This window comes from Diaporthe citri (genome assembly GCF_014595645.1).
Source record: "Diaporthe citri strain NFHF-8-4 chromosome Unknown scaffold_1, whole genome shotgun sequence".
Taxonomy (NCBI): Eukaryota; Fungi; Ascomycota; class Sordariomycetes; order Diaporthales; family Diaporthaceae; genus Diaporthe; species Diaporthe citri.
This window is the reverse complement of record NW_025064846.1, coordinates 688,611-711,542: the sequence shown is the minus strand read 5'-3', so window position 1 is coordinate 711,542 and position 22,932 is coordinate 688,611. Positions and strand designations below refer to the sequence as shown.

Here is a 22,932-nt window from a genome sequence, read left to right as displayed (position 1 = left end):
CTCTGGCGGTGCTGCTCCTTCTCGGCGATTTGTTGCCTCGAACCGCTGCGAACTGAACCCAAGCTCTCACAAGCAGATCCATTTGCTCTCGTGTCGCAAGGGGAGGAAGTCGTCGCCATGGTTGCGCCAGCTGTTCCAGAGTGTGTGCCCGATCCCTCTACTGTTCAATTGACCTCCCCGCTGATGAATTCATCCCCAGGATCACGGAGGAAGTCCTACAGGAGTCCATCGATGCCCGCACCGAGTCGCTCATCTCCCTCCGCGAACTTGGTCCTCCTGATCTTGTCCACCTCCTGAAGCAGCAGGCCCGTAACTCCGGCAAACATGTACGCTACAAGCCTGACTCCCCCCGATGCTGAACTGCCGAGAACTGTCGATTGACCGTGTATCAGATTGGTGTGTACCACCATGTGACCGGCGTGGATGCCTCCTCCTCTGCCAGCCTGGCTGCGTACATAAATACACTCACCTACAAAGAGCATGGACAGGCACAATCTGCCAAGATCGTTGAGGGTGTATACTGGTATGGTTTCTGTCGATCTTCTGATGCGTGCATGTCCTTCGAGCTAATCGCCATGCGCCGTCAGCTGCTACAATGCCTTCTCCAGACTAGATATGCGCGTCCATGTCACCATCCCTGGAACCGTCGAGAGCTACTGCGTCGATGAAAGGGGCGAAAAGAGAAAGGCAACAGACGATCTGTGGCTGGAAACCTACTTGTGCAGCGTTCTGCGCGCCTACTCTTACGCCGACGACGGCAGTGGTGACACAATCAGGAAGGTCATGGGCGTGCGGCGTTTCAACCCAGTGACGAACACAGAGACTGAGCAGCGTTTCCTGACTGCTGCAGAGCAGTTGTTCTTCAGAGGTAAGTTGCAAGATGCGACATTGCGACAGGACGGGATTCTGACACCTACTAGGCTGGCAGCTTGGCTCGGACTCTATCGTTCAGGTACCGAATATTGTCTCGAACCACCTCACCACCGGCCTCCTGAAATACTTCGAAACCACCGGCCGTTACTCGTCCGGGATCAACCTCTTCGAGAAGCTCCGAACACAAAATGTGGAGGTGGCTTCGCTGTTGGCCAAGGTCTTGTTCATGGGCAACGAAGAAGTTGAGGGCGTACGAGCTTTACACGCGGCTCTCAAAGAGAGGCCGATGGACTACGTCATGCTCGACACGCAGGCAGGCTTCCTGTTGAAGAAGGCGCAGACTGCGTCCACTCAGGAACAAAAGGAGGAACGCCTACGAATGGCGCTGGGGTGTGCAGACAGGAGCACAATCGCAGCCCCGAGCGAGTTTGGAACATGGGCAAGACTTGCCGAAGTATATGTCGCCATGGAGGACTGGGAAAACGCGCTCACAATTCTGAACTCCTGCCCAATGTTCACATACCAGGACAAGGACGCACCTCTCATGCCGGAACCCAAGGACGTCTACCTTCCAACACTGCCTGAGACAAGGCTCGATGAAATTGATAGTGAGCCAGAGTCGAGGTACCAAGAGCAGGTTGAACCCAGCTTGCTAAGCCTGCGCGCTGCCTCGTATCGCGGAACATTCAAGAAAGCCTACGGAATCCTGACAGAAATGACCGCGAAGATCGGGTGGGACCAGCTACTCAAGATCCGGAGCAATGTGTTTGTTATGGAAGACGAATACCGAACTGAGAAGCAGGAGGTCGGGCCACCCGTCCCAGCGAAGCGTGGGCCGAGCACCGACGTCCTTCGCGGCACGCCCGAGCCCACCACAAACGGTGACCAGTCCGACGAGGATACTTCTGAGGCAGATTCAAAGCCAACCAATACCGACGAGACCGGGCAGTCATCCGTATCGAACGGAGAAGGTGGGAATGTAGAGAAGCCAATTGTCGCCGCCGATCCTGGAGAACCCAAGGTTGAGGAGAACGTGCGTACACCAGCCTGAACCGGTCCGTTGCTGCTCATAGAGCTAATTCGATTCACAGGGAACCACAACTCAGCCAGAAGAGAACCTATCCCGATTGAACAACAAGCGTCTCTGCGAGCGTTGGTTGGACAGCCTGTTCATGGTTCTGTACGAGGATCTGCGCGTATACACCATCTGGCGCACGCAGATGGCGCAGTACCGCGCTCAATCTATGCAATACAAGAAATCCGCCGAGGAATGGGAGATCCTCGGCTCTCTCGCACACCGTCTCCAGCACACCGAGGAAGCTGTCGAGGCTTACCGTGCATGCCTTGGCCAGCGTTTCAGTCCCAAGGCCCTGACCGGGATTTTGAGGGTATTTGAGAAACAGAAGAACACAAGGGAAACAGTTGCAGCGACGATTCGCCTGGTCACCTGGCAGTACCGTTGGTATAGCGAGTTCAGCCCGGAGCTGCTCCACACGATTAGAACACTCATAGAGGACGAGGGTGCGGTGAAGGTGAGGAGCATCATCCAAGCAACCAGCCTGCCGCAGAACGTCTTGGACTTGACCCATCACTATGCGGCTCTCTGTGCCACGTTCAGGAGCAGTGGGACGGATGGTTAGGAACCGGCGGACATCATTATTTGGGATGGTGAAAAGTTGGCGACAGACATGGGAGTTTCACTGGAGCTTGATACCTTTTTGATGTTGTAGTATGTGGCACATAATCCGTAAACTCAGAAGAGCACATTGATACCAGTGCAAAGCCCAACCGTGTTGTGTCAGGTCGTAAGCAGACCATCATTTGCGAAAAGCCATGTCCTTTGGTGACAAGTGTGGTATTTGCTTGTCAATTCACTTCCAACGAACGCTGTGTCTAGGTATAGCTGGTTCAAAACCCAAGGTGGGAGGCCAGGACTCCCTTGTGCGCTCACTTCTTCCTATCTTCTAATATCGACCTTCCCCAGGCACCGTCAACTCCCAAGGCAAGTGACAGCTCCCAGGTGACTGGTGGTGTGATGCTCGTCCACCTCATCGACTAGGCCGTGCTCGCAACACAACAGCAGTTCTAGATCACAAGCTACCGGTCAGTACGATTCAAAACGCCCATGGTCGCATCCCGCATGGACATGAGGGGTATGGATTGGGAAGTACCAACCCCGTTTCCAGCACCGCTCTTCTGGCCGCTGCAGCAGTTCAAGTCTGAGCAGCTTTGTCCCCGGTCAGCTGGCCCTCCGAGGCTGCACTGGCCATCTTCGACGCAGGACCGGGCCTCTACGCCGGCTAGGGGAGGGACAGCTGCGGCAAGTGCGGCGAAGATAGTCCAGGAGAAAATTGTGAGGAATGTGGCGCGCATTCTGGCGGAGTCTGAGTGAGTTTCTAGATTGGAGGTGTGGTGGTGTGTGGTGGTATGTCGTTGTGAAATCAACTGGTCTAGGGGCAGGCGAGTAGATACTGTCCTGGTCAAGTTTGAATTGAATGCTGGATGCACGGAGGGGAACACGACTGCAATGAGGTCTATCAGGCGGTATATACAAATACTAGGATTCTTCTGACATCTATCTAAAGGAAGGATCAAGTTTCAACTCAAGTGCTGCTGTTCCTAGTCGTACCAGATCAGAGGCATTCGCCTATTTCAAGACGGATACTAAAACAACAGAATGTCTGTTTCACTTTACCAGAAATGATGACTGTTGAGAATGTAACAATCGTCTGTCGATCAAGTGAAACTCTAGGCTAAGAGGATGACAACTTGGCGAATTTGCTCCAGAGCCACTTGCGACGGGGCGAGTCAATCTTCATCCGGTGCACAACAAGCCATGGACTATTCATAGCAAGTGTGTCAGGTTCAGAAGCCAGTTCTAGGTCTGTTTGATCCGGACGTGGTCCATGAGTCGAGGCTTGGTCTTTCCAATGTCGCTTGGCCCGTCTTACCCAAGCAGGCGGTCCATCTCCTGGAATGACTCGTTGGGGAGCCACGAGCCAAGGCGTACAAAGTCATTATCCAGATTCAAGACGTGCCAAAGGCGTGGGCTTTCCGATGTGTGAGATGAATTCGGTTTTGTGCATGAAGAAACACCTCTGCTTCGACTCCAAAGCGACAACCTGAGGCATCGAGATGCAGCAGGGCTGACAGGACACCACTCAGTGTTGGCGCAGACTCAGACACATCGACACAGGGCGCGACCACTTGGCGCGTTTTGCAAGTGCCGCGTCAGAAGAACGACGACCAAAGCGAAATCCGAGGTCGATTCGATCCGACCTAGCGGTAGTGAGGCTGTCACCAGAGACAAGTCCGCGGAACCTAGGGAACAATTAGCTCCGGTTTGACACCATGCAATGATATGAAGAACGTTGGAGGGTGCAATGTCAGAATTTTCAGTGTTATCTGATCACGGAATCACCATGCGCAATAGGCAATGGCGGTTCTCAATGATGATAAGTGTTGTTGTCATCCTTGTAGCAGAGAAGAACAGTGCTTGCAAACTTACGCGTTCGGGAGGTATATCGCCGTGGCTTTGGGGTGGATGATCAGTCAAAATGAGCCGGGCACTCGTTGGGAACCTTACCCGGGACCTGCTCGTCTTTGTCATTGCCAGCAGAGACTGTCAACAGCCACCGACCAAGGACAAATCCCATTGTGAAAGCGCCTTTGGAAGGTAGCCGATTCATTCTCCCGGCCGTCAGGGATCTTCCGAGGCCGACGGAGGCCAGTGAGACGCAAACGCAGGCTGTCGCTCTGACCGGCGCATTATCAAGTTCTTGCCGCATGCAGTGGCGGTCTCAAGAATTCGACTCCAGCATACTGTAGATCAGTACGCTACGTACGTCGTACATCGTCACGGCGTTCGGCAAGCCTCTCTGCTTGGTGCTGATGGAGCGCGTGGCAAGTCGAAATCCAGGTGGCTTTCAGTGTGTGCAGAGGCAGAAATTTCACCCCAGGAGTGGATTCTAAGGACTGTTCAAAGGTGTGTGGTCATCAGGGTCCGTGCACCCGACGTCCAACGTCTCCCGGCTGACCGCATGTGCAACTCTCGAGAGGAAGACCATTCAGCATCAACGTCACGCATCCTCCGACCTTCGAAGCATTCAGGGATTCTCAGAATGCGTGCAAATACTGGGTTGATCTCCTAGCTGGACACCACTACGCAAACACCGAGGAAAAACCCCGGCACGTCGAACCTCAAGTCGAATCAACCTGCCAACCTGGACTAGGCGTCAATGTCCATCGCTGGATCATCACAGATTTTCCGAAAGCCCCCAGTTCCTGACTGTGTCTTGAATTGCTTACCAGACACATTTTGGTGCATGGACGACGGATAGGTCATCCGGCAGAGCCGGGTTCGCGGATGCGGACGGCTCTCGCCATGCGCAACATTCTGGAGCCGTCCTGGCACGAGCCAGCCGGCTATATCCAGGCTGTTTCCGCGCTGTCGTACCCACCACAACGTCCCAGCTGGTCATCCGAGCGACAGGGGCAACTGCCATGAAGTATTAAAGCAGTGCATGGCGCTATTAGGACTTGAACGCCGCTTCGCACAGGCCGACGGACCAACGACTCGTCATTTGGGTGGTTGTGCTTGACAGCATCCGTTGATCAGGTCCCAACTGGTGTTGGTTCGCTTCTCGCCTTTGCAGCACGAGCTTTTGCCGAATTTGGATCCGTTCTGGATCCTCCAGGTGACTTTCCTGTCTGTCTTGGAAGTTCCATCTCGCCGTTCAGGCAAGTGATAGCACTAGGCCACTCGACCTGGTCCACCTATGCTGCAAAGGCACGGAACATGTCCGACATTCACATGCTGGGGCTCCTTGATGCGTGGCTGCTTGGCTGACACCCGCAGCTTCCATTCCCCCGGAACGGACGAGGTTGTTATATAATCATGGGCTCATGTTCTCGAGCCTTCACGGCAATTGTGGCCAAGACACATCTTGCATGCGGCACCACGTTGTTACCATTTGGCTGGGCCCTAGTTGGCAGATCCAGCCAGCTCACCAGTCTCATGCTGCCATATCTCAAGATCGTCTTTCTTGTGGATCCACGTTGCTGCTCACTGTGCTCGGTTATGCAAGCCCACGGCAATACTGTACTGTGTACCATGGTTTGGCTACGAAAAGGGGCGAGCGCTTCCAGACGTCATCCAGGGCGCGGAACAAATGTGTCTTTCCGCATCACCCACAATTTTGTTTACCTAATGGGCTCGCGACCGTGCAGAAGTCTGGCGCGCGAGACTGGTCTTGAGAGGATGGCCGGAAGCGATGGCTTTTCCTCTTCTTCACCTACCCGCTCCTGTTTTTAAGAATTTAGAGTACTTCGAACTCGTGGGGTTTTGACGACAAGGATCACCGATTATTATTATTTGCCATCTTCCACGCATCGAATTTGTATTTCTGCATAAGCACGAATCATGACACCCCGGGCTCCAGTGCCGCCCCCTGACTGCGGTCGACGTCTTCTCCCTGCGGTTATCGACCAGCGTGCAAGAGACGAGCCGGAGAGGCCTTGGGTGCTCCTTGCCCAGGGATGACTATGACCTTTCCAAAGGCTTCGAGAACATCTCGTTCGCACGGTTTGCTAATGGCATCAACCAACTGGCATGGCTCATCGAGAAGGCGATTGGAAAGTCCACCTCCTTTGAGACCATTGCGTATCTGGGGGTGACTGATGTTAGGTATCATATGATGCAGATGGCTGTTTGTAAGACTGGGCACAAGGTCTTGTTCTCAACAATGCTCAATGCCCCAGCAGTGCACGTATCCCTAATGGAACAGACCAACTGCAAGGCCCTCTTCACAGCTCAAGGCGTTCACGTGAAGGACATCTTAGCCTCCCGGCCTATGAGCCATACGGTGATCCCTGAACTTGAGGTGTTACTGGAATTAGGCTCTGTGCCTCATTATCCGTATGAGAAGACATTTGAAGAAGCCGAACACGACCCTTACCTTATCCTTCATACGAGTGGGACGACAGGACATCCAGTGAGTGTATTCAGCAGCAGACCCATCTCTAGCCTCGGCCAAGCTGGCATGGGCTTTGTGAAACCAACCTTTAGATGGCATTTCACTAAAAGGAGTCTGTAGAAACCAATCGTTTGGAACCACGCAATGATGGCAACTCAAGACCGCCATATCCTATTGGAGGAACGCGAGGGACGGAAGCACTGTTTGATGTTGTCCCACCCTGGAGAGGACGTTCGTTATATAGTCACGACTTCGCCGTTCCATGCTATCTCTTCAGGTTTCGCTATGGTCAGTTAACTGTACTGTTGGTCGGCCGTTGACAGTCACTCACAACTTCTCCATAGTGCCTCTCAGTCTTCGGAAAGTCCGTCTTCCTCCCTGGATTCCGTCACCGCACCGCTGTTGCAAGCGAGGCACATCTACTTCTCCCGCACGCAAATGCGTCCAAGGCATTCTTCACACCATGGATTATGGAAGACATCGCTCGTCGTCCAGATGCTGCAAAGCTCATCAAGCCCTTCCAGCATGTCTGCTTCGGTGGTGGTGAGTCACATCTGCAGTCCTGACGATCTGAGTGAAGCCTGTCTAACAGATCTTCTGTCAGCGGTTCTGTCACCACAAGCAGCGAGTGTTTGGGCCAAGCACACGCGGATTCAGAACTTCTGGGGCGCTACAGAAGCACTTGCTGCGGCTCAACTGGAGGCTGACAGAGAAGACTACGCTTACAATTACTTCGACGTGTTCACTGACGGGTACGAGTTCCGCCGTATGGATGATGCCGGATATGTGTCAGAAGAAGGCGAATCAAAAGACCTGTATGAGTTCGTTATGAAGATCAACGATAGGTCCGCGCCGATTGCAAGTTGGCACGCGCGCCAAGACATCCACCCTGCGACCACAAAGCCCCCTTACCCGGAGTGGCTCACGGGAGACCTGTGGACACCTCATCCCGACCCAGCAAAGGCGGCCTTCGCCTGGAAGTTCATATGTCGAAAGGATGACCTCATCTCATTCTCTACGGGAGTAACAGGACACCCTGCTCCCATCGAGCACTCCATCACCTCAACCGACAAAGTGAGCGCCGCCATACTCATCGGGAACAAGCACCAGCAGCCCCTGGCACTCGTCGAGCTCGTGGATGGGGTCGCGCCATCCCCAGAACTGGCGAGAGAGATATGGCAGCAGACGATCGAGCCTGCGAACGCGAAGGTGCAGACACACATGCGTGTTGCAAAGACGCACGTCGTGCTGGTGCCGGCCGATGGGTTTATCAGGACCGCGAAGGGGAGCGTGGTGCGGAAGCATACGGAGGAGAAGTTCAGGGACCTGATCGACGGGGTGTACGAGAAGCATGGCGACAAATGGCAGGAGTCTAAGGAGAGGTATGGCTCGATCTCGGCGTCGACGGAGATCACGGTCGAGATCAACTAGGCCTAGAGTGAGCAAATGCGTACGGTAAAACGGCAGGGCAGGTTGATGTTGGAAGCTGCTGGGGTACATCCCAGCCTCATCAGCCAATTGGGAGAGAATCAAACCTGGGGCCAAAAGAAAATGGATTGGAAAATTTGACAAGACAGCACTCAAGTCTTGTCAATGGCAAGTGCTTTGGCAGTGGTCATGCTCAGGAGCACTGGGCCATCGTCTCTTGGCAGAAATCTTTGGGCACATGGGATACATGCCAGCTGTGAGGGACACAAAATGCGTTTTCACTTACTTTCGGGGCCAGCGTATCAATTGGAACAGCAACAGATTTCCCAGTGAGCGTCAGTGTCTGTGTGGCTGTCATCTGAAAGGCTAGCTAGCCGGTCTTGACAAATTGTTGGTGTGAGAAAACCCCATGCGTGTCCACATTGATTTGGCGAATTTCTCGAATTCAGTTGGGCTGTTAGATATTTTCGCCTCCCAGTGGCATTCTGGGGGATTGGGGCTACTCAGAGAATTGCTGGTTGCGGCAAGCGAAGTCCAAAGCATGACGGACCTCCTATGCTCAACCCCAGCTTCACAGAGAGAGCATACTCACATGCTGGTAGACTGTGTGATATGCCTTTGGAGGCTTTGTCGATCTCTACATCTCATTTCGTGGCAGGCTATTCCGAATGTTGTCTTCCATACAGATGTTCATATCTGAATGACCCTCGGAGCACTGCTGGGCCTCTCCACCTTTGATCCTTGTCCCTGAAGCTCTCCCCTGGGCCCGGAGTTCGCAGTGCCATTTCCAAAGATGACAGCCTTTGTTCGTGTACTGCTGCGAACCACTGGCCCCTCTAGCTGCTGTTGCTGCTCTCTGTCCTGAGCAACGACAAAGCGACCTGTACCTGGTCAACTACCTCGTGTACTTACCAACATCCTCGCTTTGTTGCCCCCTCCGTGACGATTTACTCCACCTTGTTCCCTGGCCTTCAGATGCTAACCATTCTTTTGCTATCAGGTTGTCCTAATCAACGGATAGATCATCCACGCTGGCTCCCTGAGCAACCACGGTGCCTCACGTGTCGACTTCTATCCGTTATGACCTCCCGAGCCTCCTCCTGACCATCCTACCTTGGTCATTCCTAATATTGATGCGTTCCTTCTCAACCGCAGCTCTTTCAAACCATCTTGAGCACTCTCAAGTAGTCTTCCAGAATACAGAAGGTCAACGTTGGCTGCGCTTGGGTCGATCGTGCCTACACCTACATCTTCCGAACCAGTACCAGTAGCGGTACAAAATTATGCGTACCGTTAGCCTTCGATCGTTTTACGTCACTCGAAATCTCGAATGGAACGACCGACCTTTCCCCAGCCGTAGATATGGCTCAGATACTTCCAAACAGCCCTGGAGAAGGCACCGTCGTTGATTCCAACGCCGCATGTATACCACTCTGGAGATACGTACTACTAACATTGAGGAATGTTAGGAAGATCTCCCTCCCGCTTCCCAAACCAAGTACGACTGGTTGACCAGGTGTAGTGGCTCGATACTCAGCCGATACCTCCTGTGAACACCCTTTCCAAAGACATCACCTCGAATCTACAAACGCGTGGTCCACGCGACGTCTGTCTTCTCTGACTATATCATTGACGATATTACTCAGAGATCAGAGCTGCACGAATAAACAATGATACAACACAGATGCCCGAGCGGTCCAGAAGGAGTGAAACAGGGCTTCCAATGCCGACGGGACGCCCGGGACGTGGCTAGGAAGGGTACAAAACGATGCGATCTACATTCCCGGGACAGCAACTGGGGCGAATGGTCTATGCGGACTCCCGGGGAAGCCCCTGAGCAGTGTGCTTCCGCCTCACAACTGTCTCGTGTCAGATCAATCATAGGTCGGCGGATGTCCCTCATGATCTCGTCAAGCAACCTGGTGCCTTGAGTTGGAAGTCGGGGACCTCAAATACTTTGTCACAGTTCCCCAACGTCAAGAAGAGTCACGATCTAGTCAGCCAGGTATTCTGACCATGTACCACTGCTGCTAGATGCCCTAACTTTCCGTTCAGACGTTCCGCCAACAGATTCGAGCTGCGCGCAAGATCTAGGCTCTTGTCGTAGTCTTCCGGTCGAACAGGAGTGTTTCCCTCGCTGTGTCTAGTACACGAGACGTCTAACCTCCAACCTTCTGATGGATGTATCGATCCGTAAGCCTATTAAACGTTCTTTCTTGCGAGCAGCAATTGACCAGTAGAACACCGACACACGTCTTCCTGCACCAGTCTACCCCTGATGAATTTATGCTACTTTTCATAGTTCCAGACTGCCTGTCTCCAACTTAGATAGCTAATTCAGTTTCAGGGCACCCGTCAATGCGATGTCCTCGACCTTTTGCATCCTCAACACCCATTCCTAGACACTGTCCTAGCAGCAGGAGTCATTCTCCATACCGACACTGAGCTGATAGCGATGTGTTTTCCTTGAGAGGTCGGCCACGTATCCAAGGCTGGTACTCCTGCATATATTTTTGACAGAGGTCACTGGCTCTACCCACACGCTTCTCAGCACCAGATTGTATTGCGGACGGCTCGACACTGTGGGTATGAAATCGCTCGAGGGAGACTTGAATAATCAATTTGATACATTTTTGCGGCGTTTCTTGGGTTTCTTGCTTTATGCGGGTAGGCCGTCTCTACATAATCATCGTCAGTAGTTCTTGACTCCGGCAGCATTGTATCGCATTCCCCTGACGTGTTCCTGTGGTATCATAGAGACCCCCAACGTGTTCTAGGATGTTCGAACCTCGTTCGACAAGGCAGGCGCTTGGCAAAGCACAGAAGCATGAATGTAAGACACAGAGGCGAATCTGTAGCCTCAAAGAAGAAGGAAACAGTTCTACTCCCTCCGGTATTCCTCGGGATACTCTCGCTGGGGGCTCTTGCCTCGAACCGACGTCGGACGCAGTCTCAGATCATGGTCTCGTCTGTGATGTGAATGTTACCGGGCCGCAACGCGGTGATCACGGGCGAAGATACAGTCACAACCAGCCTTTGCCGCCCTCTCGCAGACGTCCTAGGACGTCCTATTGGGTATCGGCTGTCTTGCGGCCCCGGTATTGATAATAGCAGTCGTGTCCACGAGCTGGAGGTCTGTTCGGTTGTCTCTCCGTTGACTGTCGGCCGTTCTGATGTAGATTTGAGGGAAGTACCGTCTGCCAAGTTGTAGTCAGCTTCCATTACCTACACAGCAGCCTGCCTAACTTCCACAGCAAAGGCAAGGCATTTCCTGTCATTCAGAGTGCTGTAGGTGGTCCAGCAGAGCAGTGACCAAGGCCCCTTCCAGCTAACATGTAGCGGCAGGCGTCGCGCGCGATCGATTCCTGCCGCCTTCTTTCTATCAACACACTCGTGGTCCCTCCTTCTCCTTGGGCAAGCGACCACTGTGGTCGATACCGACACCCATCTATCAAACCATCTCCTCCGAGCGAGCACGACTTCCCTCGAACATGCAACCAGATCAAGCAACGTGCCTGTACAAGAGCCAGAAGACCAACCTGACCCTGCGCATACCTACCCTACTACCGCTTCCTCGAATCTCCCTCCCTTCTAGCAGCTCGAAAACACTCCGACAGTGACGAAACAGAACGGACATGTTGGAAGGAACGCTAAGGCCCGGGTACAAGATTACAAGCAGTACAATGCTGGCGATCCTTGAGGCATCACCTGGAGATGCTCGGAAGGCTGGGAAGATGGTCACTAGATGACTTACACAAGACTGAAGACAAGACAGGCAAGAGATGGTGCCTACTCGTTCATATCATCACATCTCGGTTCGCTGATTATGGTGATTGTGTGTTGTGCCTTGGCCACATACTCAAGTCATTGGCATGCGGGAGAAGCTTGCCAGACGAGGCTGTCAAGGCAGTGCTGTCCCGACACGGCTGACACAATTCGGAGGAGTCCTTCGGCATCCTCTGGAAGTTTGGAAATAACAAACCAGCAGATTCATCCACAGATACATTGGCGAGGACTAGATGGCATGGGATTTTGGTCATGGGTCGATCAAACACTGGTCTCGATACTAATACTCCGGCTGCTTAGACACTACCCATCGTCAAGATCACAGCCCTCGCTGGGATTCACTCATTCACAGGATGCTACACTCCAGAATGACTGCCTCATTGTTGTAGATATCTCTGGATTCTGCCTGTGATGAACCACAAGAACTATCATACATCACGTTAGCCTCGAAGAGGTTCAACAAAAGGTGGGGAAGACAAAGATGGACAGTCCTGGCAGCCAGCACCAGAGTCTAAGCAGATTCTCAGGAGGTAAGTCAATTCACAGCTCAAAGAACAGAGTTACAGCATTGATTGAGTTACCCGCGTTCTATTTCTTTCATGGTGGTTTTCAGGGCTTCGGGTTTGACTGAGAAGCTATCTGCTGTGTGGCCATCCTCAACCACCTCTCCCCTTACTCGAATGGTACTGCTGCAAGCATAACAGATGTGCTGACTCTACAGCCACTTTGGCGACTAAGTCCTATGGCATGGAGACAACTGCCCCTTTGGAAGGCCCAATACTTCCCTGTGGCACGCTGCCATCTTCTACCCTCTGACCATCTCAGATCTGCATCCTTCTCCTTGGTTCTTTGATAATAGCAGTGGCAACACAGGCGGCAATGGGAACTTACGGGGACTACCTCACGATGGCACCTGCACACTGAGCTCTCTCAACAGCACACCCGCGGTCTCTATTCTTCCACATTAGGAGGTGGCGAATTTGTATTCTGAAGAACAATAACTACCCGTTGGCCGCGAGAATTGCAATATCCAGTGCTTCGAAGACTTCGAAGACCCCAGGAGCATGCCAGCCACTTCCGCGGCCTCCACATTCAAGGTAAGCACATCTACACAGCTTGGGAAGCAATGGCTGCCCACCAGTCCGAAGACCCTGGAAGGCAGTGCTTCGGTACGGTCTTGTCCATTCGCAGCCTTTGTGGCCATAGACCCGCCAACAGAACAATACCTCCACGGAGTCGCGATACATGGGCAACATAGTCGATTGGGTGGAATCGGCGACAACTCACGACATCATCGCGGTCCGGACCATCGTGGCCCACTTGGTCCATTGTGATCTTGCAGTCAATGGGGCATCCAGGGGCAGCGTGCTGGTTTGAACCTCTGTGGCCAGAACATATTTAAACCCTCTCCCCTTCCCTCCAGGAACTGACGATCTCTCTTTCCTTTCCACACGCGCACGGCATCGACGAACCCATCTTCTGAGACTTGAGTCTACAAGACCTACTTGAACCATCTTCAGCATCACCCATCTTCAGAACCAACATCCTTCGGGACCAGCCAGCTTGAGACCAACCATCATCAGGATCATTCGTCGCCTTACTTAACCATAGCCCTCTGCATCCGGAGTCTACCAGCCAGACCCCAAGCAGTCAGAGCCCTACCAGCCAGAGCCCTACCCAGCCATCGTCCTCTACAGTTACTGTTGTCTGCAGCAGCCGTGCTCTCTTGCCATCCCCCCTCTCAGCCTTCTTCATACCCCGCTACCAGAATACCCACCCATCTTGGCCTTTTGACTGAGGCCTTCAAGACCTTCAAGACCTTCAGGACCCGAAAGCGCCCACTTATCCAACATTGCGAAAAGCCCTTCAGCAGTTCAAGGCCTATCTTCCAAGTCTTCCGTCAAGACAGCATCGACTAGTTTCCGAGATCTCCTTAGTCCCTGAAAACTCCTTCGTATCCAAGAATTTTCCGGCAACCAACCGTCTGCCGCAAGATATTCCCGTCTTCTACAACATCACCCAGTCACTACCTCTACATATCCGACATGTCTTCCAACGTTCCCACCAACGAGCAGAACGCCGCTGTCGGCGCCGGAAGTGATGACGACTCCATCTCCTCCCTGTCCTCTCAGGCTGCCAACATGAACCTCGACCGTTCCTCTCCTCCTGCCGTCCTGTCCAGCGAGGCCTCCGACGAGGAGGGCGACATTACTATCATGAAAGAGGACAACCCCAGCGACGAGGAGGGTCCAGATGAGGAGGGTCAGATGCCGTTCCTGGACAAGTATGGTGAGGTAAGTCATCCAGCCCAGAGAGAGTCTTTGCCTTGCTGTCTTTATACTACTGCCCACAAACACACCATCCATTCTTCTACCTTCTATTCTCTTGGTCATGTATCACATTATAATGTATTGCGTTCTTCGTCTCATGTATCCTGCGCTGGTGAAGTGCATTCCTGTCCACTCAGAGTTCTTTAGGTGGCTCCAGTCGTGTGTTGCGATGAAATTTCGTCCTATGTCCCCAGCTTCTGTATTCCCAATTGGCCATGTTCTTCCGCCCGTCCGATGTACCCTCTGACACAATCATGTTTGTCTATATTGCACGTTCTCCTGTTGGTCAATTTTGGCAAATCGTCCAATGTTCATCGGAACAATCGTCTCTGTCTACTACACCACTTTCTGCCACTGGTCGCACCGTCGGATGTTTCTTTTGGCACTACGCATTGTTCTATTGGTCGGCGCACCTAACGATGCTGCCGGGAAATCTTCCCAGAAACATATTTAAACCCTCCCCTCCCCCATCCTTTTCTGCTTCCTCAACCTCAATCATCCATCTCTCTTCAGATCTCTCCAGAGCTACTCAAGCCCTCACATCCCCAGGGCAACTCCTGGCCCCTCAACTCGAAGCATCCACTTCTCTTTTTCTCCGTTTCTACACCGAACCAGCGTTGCTCTCTGCAATGCGACCCCTTTCGAGTCTTCTCGAGCTGACGCGTTCTCCTCTCTAGCCCGTCACGGAGGGCACGCCTCCGGAGGACTTCGGCTGCTGGCCGGAGTACCTGCTCTTCTGCAAGCAGGGGTAAGTCCACTGTCCTCCTCAAAGTTTGAGGTGCTCCCTATACTCTACCAAAACCTATTCTGACCGTGTCCCTGCAGGCCCAAGTTGAAGATCCGGCTGGCGGTCGTGAAGGCGGGGGTAGCGGTCGGCTACCGAAAAGTCGACTACTCGAAGAAACTCCTGGTCGACCACTCCGAGTACTTCCGCGGCCTGTGCCGGGCCGGCATGGCCATGGCCGAAGGCGAGGTTGGCCACCTCAACCTAAACGACATCGACATAGTCAGCTTCGAGCGACTATACATGGTCATCTCCTCGGGCCACCCGGCGGCCCACCACAACATCGGCCCGTCCTTCCGGACGCTATCGGACCTCCTCGACTGCGCGGTCCTCTGCGACCGCTTCATGATGAGGCGCATCGAGGGCTGGGTCAGGAAGATGATGGCCGACTACATGACGGAGATGGCCGGCTGGTCGGTGCGGTACCAGCAGGAGGTCATCGCGCACCCGGGCGCGGGCCTCCTGGCCCAGCACCGCGAGAGGGTCCTCGACGTCTCGGACGCGTACGAGCGGACCATCAGCATGAGCGGGGACAGCATCAACCTGCCCCTCCAGCCGCACCGCTACGTGAGCTTCCTCATCAACGCGTGCCCCCGCGTCCTCCTGGCGCAGATGGTCCAAGAGTTCCCGCCGCCACTGGTCGTCGAGCTCAGCAAGGAGATGCTCGTGCCCAGCTAAGAGGCCCGACCGACCGGCTCGCACCACCACCGAGCACCACGGGCCAGGGCCCGACACACCCTGGTCTCCCTCAAGACTCCGGCGACCGTTGATTTGGAAGGAGGCGTTCTGCGAAGGAATTTCGGCGTTTTGTTGGTTGGTTGGTTTCGCGGCGAGAAAAGACTCAAAGGAGTCGGGGAAGAGGGGAAAAGGGAGTTCAAAAGTTCTATCGTTTCAAGGTCAATTTCGCGCACAGAGGAGCGCTGGCTGTTGATCGCACCAGTTGAGAGAAGGGGAAAAGTACTTTCTGGCGTTTCACTATCCGACGCCGTTTGCCGATCAAAGAATACAGGCGAGCACAAGTCTTCATCATCCAGTTTTCGAGCTTTCCTCACTGTGACATGTGATGCTTAAGGTGTGCTTCCATCATTGATTTTGTCCTCTTCGAAATGTCTTGCCTATCTTTCAATCAATTTGTCCATGTGAGTGAGAGCTGTTGGTACGTAACAGATTTGCGGTACTGGAGAGTTTAGGAAAAAAACTTCATGAAGGCCAAGTCAAGGCGCTGGAGCAACAACTCTGGGGGCGAAGACCTTGTTGTAGACAAGGAGGAGTAAATCTTCACGTGCTCACTGGTGTCCAGAATTTGTCATGGTCAGTAGCAGAACAAAAGCTGAAAGAATTTCAGTGCGAGATCTTGAAGAAGTTGATTCTTACCGAGAATTGACAGTCCTTGTCAAAAGTGAAAGGATGCCCAGGCCTGGCTGGGTACGCATGGCATACCTAGGTAGGGCATGTTTAGTCTTTCGCATGCAGCGACGAGACCTTAACACATGAGCCACCTCTCATTCACCAATCAATGGGCTCTGGTTTGAGTACAGGTTGCTTAGACTTCTAATCGTCCTGAGTATCCTACATCTTGCTAATTTGTTCATAGAACGCACTGGGCAATGGAACGAGGATCTGTCACCGAGCTATGGTCAACTCAGTAGTGGAGTGGAGGGACTGCATTGTGGCTTGTGGAGATCATTCTTCATACGCTGGTTTCAGCTTTCTTTGAGGTCTGTCTAGAGATACTGAAAGTCCAAGGTATGGCTTTGACTCTTCTCGCAAGGCCATAATGGCACCAGTGAGCTACCGTAGCTGTGTGCTTCTTGGTGAGTTGAAACCTAGCCGTTCAGAATAGCAGCAACAGCATCCATGAGGAGAAACAGCTGAGGCCCCGATCAGGAGGCACTGAAACTCCAATGCTTGTAAACTGGGAGCCTGAGTTCCGTAAATCGGCTCAACAACGTATCTGGTGTCGCTCAAGAGCATCTCGGTCGCTCCCAATCCAAGGCTTTAGAGGATACAACCTCAGCCACCACGAAGAGGGGTCAACGGTATTCGCCTCAATCAATATTCAGTTTCCACAGTCCATCCCCAAGGAAGTGCGCCTCCTCAACCACAGGGCCCTTCCCCTTGTCCTTGACCTCCTTGGTCCCAGCCACCAGCAGTCCCACGGCGCAAGCGTGATCCTTCCCCTCAGCCATGACGACCACAGGCTCGTCCTTCTCAAGCTCCCTGCTCCAGTGCCCCTCCTCGTCGACGCCCTCGTCCCCCTCCCTGGGCTGCGGTAACCGCCCGCCGGGGCTGGTCAGACCGGGGGCCATGAGCGTCGCGCCGCTGAGGACGAAGCGGATGGCACCGCGGTCTATGCGCACGGTGGGGAAGGCCTGGGGGAAGCGGTGGACGAGCTTCAGGTGCGGCAGGAGGGTGTCGTTGTCGTGCTGGAAGAAGATGGGCTCGCCGTCGGCGACGTACAGGGACGCCCGCTCGGGCAGCTTGATCTGGTTCAGGGAGGCCTTCTTGGGCAGGACCTCGTCGATGTACGGGTTCAGGAGCGGGTAGGTCGTCAGGAGGGACTGGCGCAGGGAGCGCTGCACCGAGGACTTGAGCTTTTGCTTGGGAGCACCCGGCAGACTGTGCGAGAGAGACGGGGTCAGTGATGGGACTCGAAGGTGCTCAGCGGGCGTGTGGGTGCACACTGCGCATCAGTCCATTCGATGTTGCATGTCAAGGAGTGGTAGCAAGGTCGATCAGGGAGCTAGTTAGGTGGTTTCTGGTATGGCGGGGGCACTGACTCTTTCTTAAACATCTTGACTGGTGTTTCTGGGGCACTGGTAATTCCAGAGCCGGTCCTTGGTCAGATGTTATGGGCTGCAGTATGCGAGAGGTAGGCTGTCTGGACTGTCTGTATTGATGCTCGCTGCAAGAAATGCCCCGCGAAGCGATCGCGGGGTGACTGGGCAGGGGACACCCAGGTGTGGCGCTGCCGCCAATCAGCTCCCGCCACAGGCGTGTCGTCAGCGGGGTAGCTCTGGAGAGCTCAGGCCACAGTACGTAGGTAGAGCAGGCACATGGTCCTCGTCGCCGTTGGATCTACATGTTCACGGAGATGGAGAGCGACTTCTCATCTAAAACGCAGGACTGGTATCGTATTTTCATTAAAGGTGGCTAGGTATGTAGGTGCGACGGTGTCATCACGAAGATATCGCCCGTCCTGTCTGGAAGACGAACTGATGTGCGTTCCATCCTTCCATCCGCTCGAGCAACATCGTCAACATCGACCCCGACAGCTACCAGTATACGGAAGGAGGCTCGAATCAACCATGAGTGACGTGCGAGACAGTGCCGTCGTCCTTGACATGGACGTTGAGCCGGTCAGGGACGAAGTCCTTAGTCACTATCCCGCCTGGCACGATGACCCTGTGTTTCTCGGGCAGCTCACGCTTCGCAAAAGACTGTTGTAATGGTCAGTATTTGCACGACTTTGGACTCCTGCCGTGTGAGCATCAGAATGGCTTACAACTTCATTGGAGGTCTCATCCTCGGTGATCTTCTTGCCGACCAGCTTGTTGGTCCACTCCTCCGTCTTGTTGTCGGGCTGGTTGGTGACTCCTGGCACGACGAGAGGCATGTTGGGCAATGTTCTGGTGATGGTAAGCTTGGGTAGTTTTTTGTAGAGGGGCACTTTGGCGGTGTGCGTTGCTGAATATGGTGATGGTTTCTCAGTAATGTTGGATTCAGACAGTGTTGATTGAAGTGGGAAAGCTGCCGAGAGCCTGGAATCTTGTTCTTGTGGTCTATCTGTACCTTGATGTCGTATGCCTTCCCTAGCCGGCCCATGACGTATGCCAGCTGGCAGAGCCGTAGTGACTCCTCAATGCGGCTCCAGTCACTGCACCTTCCTCTTCGGGCCCCCCCATGCCCACCCCCAGTCCCACCCCCAGTCCCAACCCCCACCTGTACTCTGTCTTACCCCAACCCTTTCAACTTCAGGCTTAGACGCCACCGGCTGGTATGGGCATACCAGCCGCCATTTCTCCTTCTGTGAGCGTCGCCATCAAGGCCCAAGGCCTAGTAGAATTGCCCCGAGAGTGCGGTAAGACCGTCCTTGACGAGGTAATAAATGTGTGCAACTCAGCTCGATGTCGGACCGACATTACTGGTGATTTGGGCCTGGGTCCACCAAAATCAGTGATCAATTTGCACATGTGATACAGCTGCCTGCCAGCCTCCAGAAAAAAGCCATCGCTTGTGCAACCCATCATCCCCTCAGCCGTGGACCGGTGTAGAAAACGCATTGTTGAATCTAGTGCTGCCCGGTGCAAGCCATATTGAACACTTGGGCTAAATGGCCGATTCCGAGTGCGAGCAAGAGCCGCAACATCACATGGTCCATGTCAGCACCAACTAAACTGTGCCATCACCGCTCCTAAACTCAACTATACATCTTTCAGAACCAATTTTTAGTAATCCCAAGCTGAAAACTGTTTGATTTCAGGAATATTGCAGAGGTTTGAAGGTATAGAGTACAGATTGCGAGCAGATTACGAGCAGGCTTCATAGAGCTAGCCCGTCCTTCCTTACTACAACTACGCCACCAGAATCAAAGTAAGTGTTACTAGAGGAAGACTAAGGAACTTTGGTCAGGAGAAGGATCTTAAAATTCAGTTTGGCGGAAATGGTGTGAGTTGGCCGTCGATAGGATAGCTGCTGGTCAAACAAGGCTCTGGGCTTAATCTCTCGCAGGATAAAGAGCAGGTGAGTAATCGCTTTGCATCAGGGAAGCAGCCGATGCAGAAAACCTGGAAACTGTACCCATCCACCTTCTATATCAAACGAAGAGTGTGGTATTGAAGCTGACCGGCTGAGCGGGCACGACTCAAAACAAGACTGATTCCCGAAAACATCCGAGGCATCAAGAAAGATGGTTCCAGTAATATCTCATTTTGAGCCTCCCTCTTGGGTACATGATTTTCATATGAAGGCGAGGCTCTTTTCGAAGGCTCTGGCGTTTTGCAACAATTGTATTTGTCTTGCTTCCAGGGTCTCGAGAGCCTGATGATTGCAGGACCAAGTCTCAACGGGCTGTTCAGTATCCTGTCTCAACCTGCTCCAGTTGCCGCATCGCCGTATCGGTGCTGTTCGAGAACATGGGGAACTGTCTTTCCAAATTCAAACACAGCTACCAAGAGGACGGCCCAACTGTTGGAACTCGGGAGACTCCACACCAAAACAACAGAAGAGATGACGCTATTCCAAAGAACAGCACCCTAGAACGACACCACCCAGAGAATACTGCGTCTGAAGGTAATGTGCCACAAACAGAAGATGGAGGTACGGCTGGCTCGAACATGCTAGACGAAACTGAAGGTTCCAGAGCGGAGGGGGACGACGAGATCAACATCAGCCCCGAGGCTACTGCCAAGGCCCCTGAAGATAGGCATGGGCTGCAACAAGGTCCGAGCTCTCACTTCACAGTCGCTGTTGCCCAAGCCGCATTAACACAACTAATTGTTGCACCATGGGCAACTGCATCTAATCATCAGTCCGCCGAGGGCTCTGTTCGTGGCCACCAAAGGCACCCAACTCAGCACGACTTAGTACTCCAGTCGATGGAAAGAGTGTCCAGCCTAGCAGTCACTTACCTGGATCTTCAGCATGAGCTTATCGAGAACTTCAATAGCCAAAAATCACGGAAGAACATGCCACCAAAGGATCTCAAAGATCTGCTGGGTCACAAGTACGAGGAATACAACGACAAGGTCCGGAAGATCGAGCGATTATTCCACAAAATCAACAAGAACATCATTGTGGAAACGTCAACTGACACTTTGCTTGATGCTCGTCAGCGGTCCCTCTCAGAGAAATTCAATGTCGGAGTGAATGCAATGAGAAGCATGGGATCAGGTTGCATGCCAGTCGCAAGGGCAAGAATTCATCCCATTATATTCCGTGGCAACTAACTAGGTGCTTACTACAGCATGCTCTTATCTTTATCATACTCTTCGCTGCAGCGCTGACTGAATCGAGTATCGCAATAGGACATATCGGGCACTCGAGACGCTTTGAGATCGTTGAGCCGCGATGTCCAAGACTCGAAGTCAGACCGTCGAAGTCAGACCGTCTCAGGTATCTGAAAGATCGTGTTAGTTGGAAGGACGTGAGTGACGAATCTATGCTCGAAGTAGAAGCGCTTCATGATTACATTGGACTTCGCAATGTCATCCAAAAAACCGCAGTCGTCAAGCTGCCGGGCCTCCGTCAGGATGGGAATTTCGGATACCACTGGCGCATGGATCTTGCTAAAGAGCAGCCTAATCGTGAAATGGAAGAAGTCGATTCTTTTGCTCACATATTCAAATATCGGAGAACGGCAAGTATTCCTCTGGAACACAAAGATCTCGAGGGTCTGACTAGCGCTGTTCAGCACTTGGCAGAAGTACGGGTGGATGGTTTCGGAAAACAGAAAGAAGTTCGCAAGGAGGACTTCGCTCCCGCTGGGAAGCACCGATGTAAGATCCTTACTTTTTCACCATGGGGCAAAATCTCCAGGTTGGATTTGAGAGACGCGCATACTAAATTAACAGGTGTGTGCAAGCTCGACATCCGCATCCGCAGTCTCGACGACCCGAGCGTCGGACCACTCCGTGGTGGAGGCAGCGGCTGGGTGTACAACAAGAACACAGTGGTGACAGCAGGCCATTGTGTCTACAACGCAAATTATCGCGATTACGGCCGCATAGCTTCTCACGACATTTGGATCTACCTGGGCTACTCAGGTCAGTTCCCTCACGAGGGCGTTGAATGCCTGAGAGCCTCGCGTGTCTTCGTTCACCGTTTGTGGTTTGAACAAGAGAGATGGCCCTGTGATGAAGCAGGTATCCGGCTTCAGCCGTCTTTCAAGGCCCATGGGAAGTTCCGACTCGGCGTTGGACGTGGGGAGGTCCTGAAGGGGCCCTTGCAACTTTCAATTGTGGGCTATCCCAGCGATGTGCCAACATACTCCGAAAGACGAACCAGCCATTCCAACCAAGCAGGGAACGTGATGTACGAGAGTACCGGTGATTTTGACTTCAGCACCTTCAGCGACCATATCACTTACAAAGCTGATACCTCGAACGGTAAGTAGATCAATTGATTTTGTTTTTCATTCATTTTACCTACCTTCACTCCTTCCATGTCATGCTAACAAGACATTATCACAGGAAATTCGGGTGGCCCGATTATTTGGAGGCATGCAAGAGGTGGAAAGCCAAGACTAAAAGTCGTTGGTGTACATTCTCATGCCTGCAAGCCCGGCACAATCAACAAGGGAACATCGTTGTGCCATGGAATATATGACAACAACATCGCCAGATTTGTTTGCACTCTGGACAAATCGGAGAGTGAACACCAGCCTGAGAATTATATAGTCTCTGAGAGACCTCCACAGACCACAGATTCAAGGACTCCTCAACTCATTGATCTCATATATGGTGAGGAGGATGACCAAACTCTTCTGAACGCAAGTGACGAGGAAGAGGCAGCATCACTTAACTAGCACTAATTTCTCGTCTACTTGGTATGGATCATTATAATCCAATGTGAGCATGCGGTTAGGTTGCTGAGGATCCTGTTGTCTTGTTTCTTTCTGTACAGGTGCTTCTTACCTTGCTAGGATATCATACTCTTGAATTGATTGATGCAAGGCTTCAACTGGGCCACATAGTCTCCACTCATTAGTTGCAAAAGCTACAGTAACTATCATTGGACCTACAGGCAAGCGAGGCAC

At 52.9% G+C, this 22,932-nt stretch overlaps 6 protein-coding genes across 6 annotated transcripts; 4 read left to right on the top strand and 2 right to left on the bottom strand.

Annotated features, from left to right (window-relative positions):
- Positions 1–117: 117 nt before the first annotated feature.
- INS49_000193 (uncharacterized protein) lies at positions 118–2,513 on the top strand (the record flags this gene model as incomplete). Its single annotated transcript, XM_043161031.1, has 6 exons — positions 118–140; positions 200–326; positions 393–523; positions 588–868; positions 921–1,906; positions 1,965–2,513. 6 exons carry the CDS (start codon positions 118–120, stop codon positions 2,511–2,513), a joined length of 2,097 nt encoding a protein of 698 aa, XP_043029537.1.
- Positions 2,514–6,617: 4,104 nt separating this feature from the next.
- Positions 6,618–8,279, top strand: INS49_000192 (uncharacterized protein; the record flags this gene model as incomplete). Its single annotated transcript, XM_043161030.1, has 3 exons — positions 6,618–6,737; positions 7,193–7,391; positions 7,453–8,279. The coding sequence occupies 3 exons, from the start codon at positions 6,618–6,620 to the stop codon at positions 8,277–8,279; spliced, it is 1,146 nt and encodes a 381-aa protein (XP_043029536.1).
- A 5,828-nt stretch (positions 8,280–14,107) lies between these two features.
- Positions 14,108–15,854, top strand: INS49_000191 (uncharacterized protein; the record flags this gene model as incomplete). Its single annotated transcript, XM_043161029.1, has 3 exons — positions 14,108–14,356; positions 15,070–15,140; positions 15,218–15,854. 3 exons carry the CDS (start codon positions 14,108–14,110, stop codon positions 15,852–15,854), a joined length of 957 nt encoding a protein of 318 aa, XP_043029535.1.
- Positions 15,855–17,224: 1,370 nt separating this feature from the next.
- On the bottom strand, positions 17,225–17,970 carry INS49_000190 (uncharacterized protein; the record flags this gene model as incomplete). Its single annotated transcript, XM_043161028.1, has 2 exons — positions 17,225–17,795; positions 17,957–17,970. The coding sequence occupies 2 exons, from the start codon at positions 17,968–17,970 to the stop codon at positions 17,225–17,227; spliced, it is 585 nt and encodes a 194-aa protein (XP_043029534.1).
- Positions 17,971–18,478: 508 nt separating this feature from the next.
- INS49_000189 (uncharacterized protein) lies at positions 18,479–18,792 on the bottom strand (the record flags this gene model as incomplete). The annotated part of the gene is made up of 2 exons (XM_043161027.1): positions 18,479–18,616; positions 18,682–18,792. 2 exons carry the CDS (start codon positions 18,790–18,792, stop codon positions 18,479–18,481), a joined length of 249 nt encoding a protein of 82 aa, XP_043029533.1.
- Positions 18,793–20,512: 1,720 nt separating this feature from the next.
- INS49_000188 (uncharacterized protein) lies at positions 20,513–22,701 on the top strand (the record flags this gene model as incomplete). The annotated part of the gene is made up of 5 exons (XM_043161026.1): positions 20,513–21,040; positions 21,142–21,673; positions 21,749–21,940; positions 22,199–22,282; positions 22,367–22,701. 5 exons carry the CDS (start codon positions 20,513–20,515, stop codon positions 22,699–22,701), a joined length of 1,671 nt encoding a protein of 556 aa, XP_043029532.1.
- Between the last annotated feature and the right edge of the window lie 231 nt (positions 22,702–22,932).